Below are 8,730 nucleotides of genomic sequence, written 5' to 3'. Positions count from 1 at the left end.
GACATGACCCAAAAAAGAACCAATCCACAAAACAAAAACTTGATAAATTATATTTCATCAAAATTAAAAACATTTGTTCTGCAAAAGACACTTTTAAGAGAAAAAAAAGACAAGCTATACACTGGGAGAAAATATTTACAAATTACATATTTGACAAAGGATTTGTATCCCGAATACTTACAGAATTCTTAACAATTCAACAGTGAGAAAACAAACAATTAAAAAATGGGCAAGACTTAAACATATTGCCAAAGAGGACACATGGAAAGAAATTAGGCACACAAAAACGATGTTCAACATCATTAACCATATGGGAGATACAAATTAAAATAAAAAATACCTATCAGAATGGCTAACATAAAAAAGTACTGGCAGTACCAAATACTGGTGAGGATGCAGGGAAACTGGATCTCTGATACAGTGCTGGTGGGAACACAAAAAACGGTTACTCTAGAAGTTTGGCAGTTTCTTACAAAATTAAACATACCTTTACTACATGACCCAGCTATCCCTACTCTGAATTATATACCTTATAGAGAAATGAGAACTTATGTTCACACAAAAGCTTACACATAAATGTTTATAGTAACTTTATTTGTAATTGTCAAAAACTGGGAAGAACCAAAATATCCTTTGAGGGGAGAATGTAAAACAAACTATGGCCCATCAATACAATGATATACTATTCGGCCTCAAAAAGCAACAACGTGGATGCATCTCAAAGACATTATGCTGAGTGGAAGGAGGCAATCTCCAGGTTACACCCTGTATGATTCTATTGATCTGACATTCCAGAAAATGTAAATCTATAGGGACAGAGAACAGATGAGTGTTTGCAAGAGGCTGGGGTGAGGGTTTGACCACAAAGAGGAAGCAGGAGGGGATTTTTCTCAGGTGACAGAATTGTTCCATGTAGTGGTAGATACAGGAATCTATTTATGTGTTAAAACTCATAGACATGTACACCCCCGAAAGTTATGTTATGGTATGTTCATTTAGAATTTTAGAAAATGAAAAAAAGAAAAACTAATAAAGTTATTTTTTAAAATGCCTTATGAGAAATTTTTCCATCTGGGTTTCTGCCAGAAAAGTTGCTTTGTGGGGGGCTCTGCCATACCAGCCCTGGGGTTCTGTGGGTCTGTTTTTCCATCTGTAAAACAGAGGATCAGTTTAGAACAGTCTTCTCCCTCAGCTCCCCCAGATCGCACCCCTGGGCACACCCTTTGTGAAAGTGGGGTCCAGGTAGGTTTGGAGAGAAAGGGCCTTGGGCCTCCACAGGGCTCTGGACCCACAGTTCTGCATCCAGGGGAGCAGTTGTGCTTTTTGTTTGTCTCGTATATTGATTGTCTGAAAACCTCTGGATTAGAATAGCTGGTCGTGAGCCAGATCCTCAGGCACCGTGGGGGTTTGGACAATCCCGGAGCCCAGAGGCTATCGGTAGAACCCACTCCTTTGTCCTTTGACACGTGCCCTGTGGATCCCAGTATTCAGCCAGACCTGGGTGCTGGCTCTAATGCTCAGCGATTCTAAACAAGGCCTTTTGGGGGAAGCTGGAATTATGCCGCTTGCTTCAGGGCCCCCAGGTCACACCTGCATTAAACACAATGGAGGTAGGATCTGAAAGGACTTGAGCCACTTCCCCCCCACCCCCACAGGGTGACCTTTTGTAAAGCACTTTATTAACAATAAAGGGCTGTGCACATGAGGATGACTGTGCTGACCTGGGACCAGCAGGACCAAAGAGCACATCATTTAGGATGGCACCTGCTGTTTACACTAAGTATGCACCATGGGCCAGGCACTGTGCTAAGGAATCGTTGAATCTTCATGACAACTCTGTGAGAAAAGGGCTGTCACTGTTAGGACAGATGAGGACACTGAACCTTCCAGAGGCCCTAGGTCACATGAAGAGGAGGTGGCAAGCCTGGGTCCTGGGCCATTCCTCCAGCCTTCCAAGCCAAAGCCAGTGAGAGGGAACCCTGAAGGCCTAATGTCACACCTGCTTTCCTCATGTGCCTTGGAGAAGGGGACTGATGCCACTTGTCATCAAAGGTTGCTGGGGGATTGCTGAGCGCCCTTTGCGACCTTATCATGTACAACAGCACTCAAAAAAAAAAAAAATGTTTTAAAAATATTTTATACAATGGAATGCTTTCTTTGAAAACTATGTTATGGGTAAGTCCAATCTAGAGAACCAGCGTTAGGCCACTGTGTGAAGGTGGAAACAGGGGTGGCCTGGGACCCGCAGGATTCTCGGAGCACCGCTTGAGGGCCACTTATCCAGTAGATTGGCACTGACTGTGAGACCCACATGAGGTGCCATGCTGCTTAAGGCTCTGGCTTTGGCTTTGAAAGAATGAGGTGGGATCGTGGCAGACTCATTCCTAGGTTAGCCGTGCTAGGGGAGGGCTGCAGGACCCCAGGCCAGCCATATGCATGGGGTGCTGGTCTCTTTGTCCTGGGCACCACCTGCCTCATCCTAGCCCTTGGCCAGCAGCCATGGCCTGCCACTCACAGGGTGGAAAACTTATTTTCTCCATCTCACAATTAGTGAGTTTAATCTTTAAAGATATAGATTCTTTTTTTATATTCTTTTTTTTTGCAGGGGGAGAGACGAGGTCTTGCTGTGTTGCCCAGGCTGGTCTTGAACTCCTGGCCTCAAGATATCCTCCCGCCTCAGCCTCCCAATGTGCTGGGATTACAGGCATGAGCCACCACGACTGGCAAAGATATGGATTATAAGGTTAAAAGCTATAGCAACTGTTTTTTTCTGGCCCTCATAAAAGGCATCATCTGTGTTTTTCTGTGTCAATCAAAGTAGAATGTTCAAGTTTGGATCTTGCCATATGATCAACAACCGATCTGTACCTCTGTCCCCAGTGCAGGGGCTAGCAAGATGGCTCACAGGGGAATCATCGAACGGACTTCCTTCTCATAGATGTCAGGTATCATTCCCACTGGGGAGTTGACCATGTGCACGGTGTTCTTGCCAAACAGTTGGAACTCGTAGTGGATGAGCTGCTCCCAAAAGCCGTTGTTTGGCCGGATGATGGGCCGGCATGACTTGGTCCACGTGTGGGCATCCAGGAGGGACATGGCATGGTATTTCATGAGGTAGGCCAGGCACAGGGTGGCCGAGCGGCTCACGCCAGCGGCGCAGTGCAGCAGCGTGCGGCCCTGCTTCATTTCCACACTGTGAATGTGGTCGGCGATCGGGTCAAAGAAATCGTAGAGACGCGAGATGGGCGTGTCAGCCACAGGCACGTGCACGTACTGGATATCCTCGTATAAGGTGTTCGCCACTTCCACAGAGACGTTGATGACTGTGGTGATCTGGGTGCTGGACAGCATGAGCTTGTTGTTGGCGGCCGCACCATTGCTGATATACAGGCTCCGGGTGATCTGTGACAGGCCGCTGACTGAGGGCTGCCGGAACTGAACCGGGAAGGCACACGGGGGTGCTGTCATCAAGGCGGTGGGTCAGCAGTCAGCGAGGCATGAGGGCTGCAGCTTTCTGCTAGGCTGTGTCCACAGAAAACTGCAGGGAAGGAGAGGGTGTTCAGAGGGCAGGAGCGCAGGAGGCCAACCCCAAGGGATTTCTGGGAAATGGTGGATGAGCCTGTAGGATTCCCCAAGGTGGTCCTCTGACCATCACAGCAGAATTACCCAGAGAATGGACTCAAAATACAGATACCCAGGCCCCTCCCCAAACCCACTGAGCCAGACTGCTGGGGTGAGGAGCAGGAATCTGCATTTTCAGCATGCTTCCCATGTGGTCTAATGTGCACCGCTCAACAGGACAAAGGGCAGGGCCCCTGAGCCTGGCACCCTTAAGGGGCTCCACATTTCTAGTTGGGCTGGTGCCTTGTGTCTCTCAGCTATGCCCTGGCCTGATTCTCCATCTAGGCCTACACAGACCTCGTCTCCCCTCTCTTCCAAATTTTCTCCTTCCTTTCAGCCCCTCTGAGTGGGAACCACTTGCACGGTCTTCCTCCTCAGTCTTCTGACTTCATGCCCAAATCCCGAGACTCTGAGCCAGTGACATGGAACCTTGAGCCCACTGTCAGTGGAGGGAGTTGGCATAAGAGTGGGCGGGGTTCCAGGTCCCCTCCTCCAAGAACAATGTCTTTGAAGAGACAAGGATGTGCCCATGCAAAACTGATGTCAAATAACAAGGCCCTAAATTGTTAAACATGCTCCTGCACCTCGTCTCAGGAGAGGGCCTCGGGAAGGGAGTGGCTGGAAGCTTCCTGGAGGTCATCATAGCGAGCACCACAGCAACCCCAGGAACAAGCACAGAGAGGCAGCGGGGCCTCAGGAAGACTAGCCACACGTGCACCACCCTGCCTGCTGCAGGACTGTGGCATGTGCACCCCAAGGAGGGGCAGACCCCTGCCTTCTCCTAAGAAATCTTGGGCCCCTCACTTTCCCAGTCTTGAACAAAGCTTCAAAAATAACATGCCTACCATGAGGCACCAAAGTTGCATTTCCCTGCTTAATATATTTCACTGATTGCCCACTGTCAGAACAAGATGGAGCTCCTTAGCTTGGCTGTCAAGGCCATTTGTGGCCTGGCTCCTGCCCATCTCTGTAGCCTCCTATTAGCCTTCCCCATGTCTTGAAGGGTCTCAGCTAGACTAAGCCACTTACTGTTCCTTAGGGACATCCTGTCCTCTCTGGCCAGGGGCCTTTGCCTCTGCTGCTACTCCCTCAGCCCAGAACCCCCTTTCCTTGAACCTATCAGATCCTGATCTGTTCCATTCAGCAGAGGACTGCAGAAGTCTGAGGAGCCTCCTTGGGATCTCAGCCCAAAGGTCACTTCGAGGGAAACCTCCTGGGAGCACACCCCTCCCACATGCGTGATCAATTCCCTGCTCTAGGCTTTCTTAGCTCTACCTTCTCTCTTTCCTAACACTGAAGATGTGCTTGTGCCTTGATCTGTCCGACTATTTGATTAATGTCTGTCTCCCAGGACACTGTGAGCCCTTTAGGGATGTGACAGTATCCATCTTTACTCCTGGTCTATCACCCATCAGCGCCAAGCTCCTTGTTCCCGCAAGTAGGTGCTTGACAAATATTTGTCGAATGACTCCAATACCTATGACTCTAACTTCTAACTGAGAAGTGTTCTGGAAAGGATGAGTTCTCTGGCCAGGTTTCTCTAAAATTTCAGGGAGAGGCTTGGTGGGGGTGGGGTTGCTTCCTAGGCTGCTGGAGAGAAGGACAAAACTGCATAGGCAAACCCTACCTGCCAATGCCCCGGGGTCAAGTGCATCAGGTTCATCCCAGGAAGGGCAGATGGGGCTGGTTTGTTTTAAAGGTGATATGAAGGGCAAGGAAAAAGGCTCCAAAACCCAAGTGGAAGCCTAAACACTAAGGAATGTTCTGGATCCTCATCATCAGAAAACCCATAGACAAGTCGACTGAGGGGTCCCCAAACCAGTACCCAGTGCATGACAGGAATAGAGGAATGTGCTCTTCATCACAAGACAAAAATTTGCAGAACAGACACTGCTTTTGAGGGTGAGTGCTGGGAGGAGAGTCATTTTCATGCTAGTCAAGAAATACTTATCAGGCACTGTGTGAAGTGTTGGAGACACGGAAATGTATGAGACAGTCAAATACTGTCTCTTTTCTCACGGAGCTCAAAGTCTAGCGGGGGAGAGCCAGACATTAGGCAGGCAATTACAGACACAGCAGAACTGGAAAACAGAGATATAACAGTGCCTACCTTACAAGGATGTTTGAAGATTAAATGAGATGATCCAGGTAAAGCCTTTCTCGCAGACCCTGGAGTGTGCACCCTCTAAAAAGGAGAACTATTCTTGCTGTTGTTAGGGAAGTTCAAATGCAGGGCATTGTGGGGATGAAGAGTAAAGGGATTAATTCCAGGCCCTGAGCGATCGCCAGAAGAAACGACAAGAGATCTGAAGAACGTTTAGCCTCGGGGGAGGAAGGTGGAGAAATAGCAACTCAGGGGCTGTTTCACCACTTTACAGCCTATGAATGAAGGCTTTGCCTTCCCCTTTTGGTTCGATCTTCAAAGCAACTTAATCACACAAGAGTCTAGAGTTAATACCTCCATTTTACAGAGGAAAGAGGCACAGAGAAAAAGGGACTTGCTCGGGATCACAAAGCAAAGCCCGAAAGCCGGTGTTTCCAGCTCTTTATGTGCGGGGAAAGGTCGGCAAACATCTCGGGATGTGCGTTAAATACTAGGCTATACACGTGGAACAAAGTCCACGGGTTGACGGGAGCGCGGCGCCACTTGCAGGCGTGGGCCGGGTAGGTTTCCTGGGGAGTTGGCATTGGAACAGGCTTCTTCGCCTGCTTGGCGTCAGGACCCAAAGGTCTTACCTCTCCCCGCAGGAGGGCGGGCAGGTCAGTTCAGGAAGCAGCCGCGCCGCGAAGCCTCAGGAAAGGGTCTTCGCGAGAGGGTAGACCAGTCACGATCCCGGGGCCACCATCGCCGCTGGGCCAGCGCTCTCGGACCCATGGCAATGGTTCCTCTCCGCAAGAAGGAATCGCCCGTACCAGGTCTTCGGACAAATTCTGGCCTCAGCTCCGGGCCCCGGCGCAGGTCCGCTCCAGCTCATCTGGTTACCTGCCCCGCGATCACGCTGGGGCCACAGCAGTCCTCGTGGAGAAGCAGGATCGGCTCAGAGCACAGCACCCACCTCCATCCCGCCCAACCCGTCTCCACGGCAACGCGCCGAGTCGCACCACGGTGGCCGCCGAGGGACAATCCCTCCGCGTCCGCAACTTCCGCGGCTTGGCGCGCACGTCCTGCCCCCAAGCCCCGCCCCGTCTCCCGTCTCCCGGGCAACGCGCCGCTCTTAGGTCAAGGCGTCCACCCCGGGATTCACTCCGTGTCCGCGAGCGCGGGTTGAGCATGGCTGGCAACCCGGCTCCCGTTTCCCAGCCGTCTTCGTCTGTTGAAGGCAGGATGGCACAGCCGAGTAGGCCCTCGGTCACATGGGACCTGCGCCCGTCCACGGATTTGGGGTGCGCCGCCCCGGCGACCGGCAGTTCCTGCGCCACCCAGAGCTCGAAGTTCTTCCCGCGAGATAGGCTCAGAAGCCAAGACGTCGTCGCAGACCACCCGCAGATCTGCTTCGTGCGGCCCAGGGCCGCGCCGTCGCCTGTGCTCTTCAGGTGCGGCTCGCGTGCCCGGAGCGTTCGTCAGACCCTTGGACCCCTGAGGAGCCCGGACTCTCAGACTCGAGCTCTCTCCCTCAGGCGGACCCCGGTTCTGGCCCTCCTGGGGACCCTGGTCCCTCGGAGCGTCGTCCTTTTTTAGCCCCCGGGGGAGTCTGGATTTGTCGTAGCCTCAGGCCCCAGCTCCTTCCCAGTCCAGCTCTTCGGACCCCCAGGAGCCCCAACGCCCTCAGCCCGGACTCCTGGGAGAAGCCGAACTCCCCGTCGCCAGCCCACATTTCTTCCGCATTGGTCCCAGCCCTTCAGTCCTCCAGGCTGACAGCGTGTGGCCCTAGGGCCCTTTGGGGTGAGCCCTGAACCTCCTTGGAGCTAGGCGAAGCCCAGGTCCACTCAGGCTCGAACCCGTCCCACACCCCTCTCCTTAGGCTCTGTGCTCCCAGTGGCCCTGGAAAAGCCTCCAGTTCCCTCTGCCTAGACCCAGTCCTCACAAACCCCAGTTCCGCCTGTCCGCTTCCATTCCACAACCCCCCTCTAGCATTTTCGCAGACTCCCAGGGGGACTTGCGGTGGAAAGCAGTTTCGTTCAAAATGACCATGATCTAATAATCTAATACTGGAAAGGGAATATTTCCAGTCATTGCCCGGCCCCCCCCCCTCCCCCGTGCCTTTCCAGTATTGGTAAATTTCGTGCACCACTGAGTGGATGAAGCCTGTTTTATGTGTCTTTAAATATTTCAGGTCTTTTTTAAATTTAATTTAATTTAATTTTTTATTTTTGAGACAGAATCTCACTCTATTGCCCAGGGTAGAGTGCCGTGGCGTCAGCTCACAGCAACCTCAAACTCCTGGGCTCAAGCGATCCTCCTGCCTCAGCTTCCCGAGTAGCTGGGACTACAGGCATGCGCCACCATGCCCGGTTAATTTTTTCTATATATTTTTAGTTGTCCAGCTAATTTCTTTCTATTTTTAGTAGACACAAGGTCTCGCTCTTGCTCAGGCTGGTCTCCAACTCAAACAATCGGCTCGCCTCGGCCTCCCAGAGTGCTAGGATTACAGGTGTGAGCCACCGGCCCTGGCCTTAAAAAAAAAAAACACCAGGATTTGGAGGACTTGTGTGTGAGCATCCTGACCTCTAACTCAGCCTTTTCCATCAGCGCATGCTTATGCTATTGTTGCGGTGCATCGAAATCAAAAATATGTGAATGGGAAATTGGGATGTTTGATTGTTCATACTATTGATAGTTTGTAAATATAAAAACATTCATTCACAAAGCTATGGTTTCAAATGGGCTGAAATGAATTAGAAAACTCTAGTCTTTCAAAATGTTTTATCTTTTAAAAATTGTCTTTTTTGGTCCTAATTATAAAAGTAGTATACACTTAAAGAAAAATCAAACAAGACAGACAAGCAAAATGAGTGGCCAGAGATAATCACTATTAACATTTTGGTGTATATTGTTCCAGATCCACTCGTAGATGTGTGTTACAATATGCTTATAGTTTTTTAAAAAGTACATCACAAAAGTTCACTTTTTAGTCATCTGCTTTTCCCTCACATTTAATGCACCACAAA

At 50.5% G+C, this 8,730-nt stretch overlaps 1 protein-coding gene across 1 annotated transcript; it reads right to left on the bottom strand.

Moving 5' to 3' along the window:
* Positions 1–374: 374 nt before the first annotated feature.
* DUSP18 (dual specificity phosphatase 18) lies at positions 375–6,660 on the bottom strand. Its single transcript, XM_069496957.1, has 2 exons — positions 6,358–6,660; positions 375–3,538 (listed from the first exon to the last, which is right to left on the bottom strand). The coding sequence occupies exon 2, from the start codon at positions 3,466–3,468 to the stop codon at positions 2,902–2,904; it is 567 nt and encodes a 188-aa protein (XP_069353058.1). The 5' UTR covers positions 3,469–3,538; positions 6,358–6,660; the 3' UTR covers positions 375–2,901.
* Positions 6,661–8,730: the final 2,070 nt, after the last annotated feature.

This window comes from Eulemur rufifrons, chromosome 21 (genome assembly GCF_041146395.1).
Source record: "Eulemur rufifrons isolate Redbay chromosome 21, OSU_ERuf_1, whole genome shotgun sequence".
Lineage (NCBI taxonomy): Eukaryota > Metazoa > Chordata > Mammalia > Primates > Lemuridae > Eulemur > Eulemur rufifrons.
The sequence above is the reverse complement of the archived record's forward strand: the minus strand, read 5'-3'. Positions and strand labels throughout refer to the sequence as shown.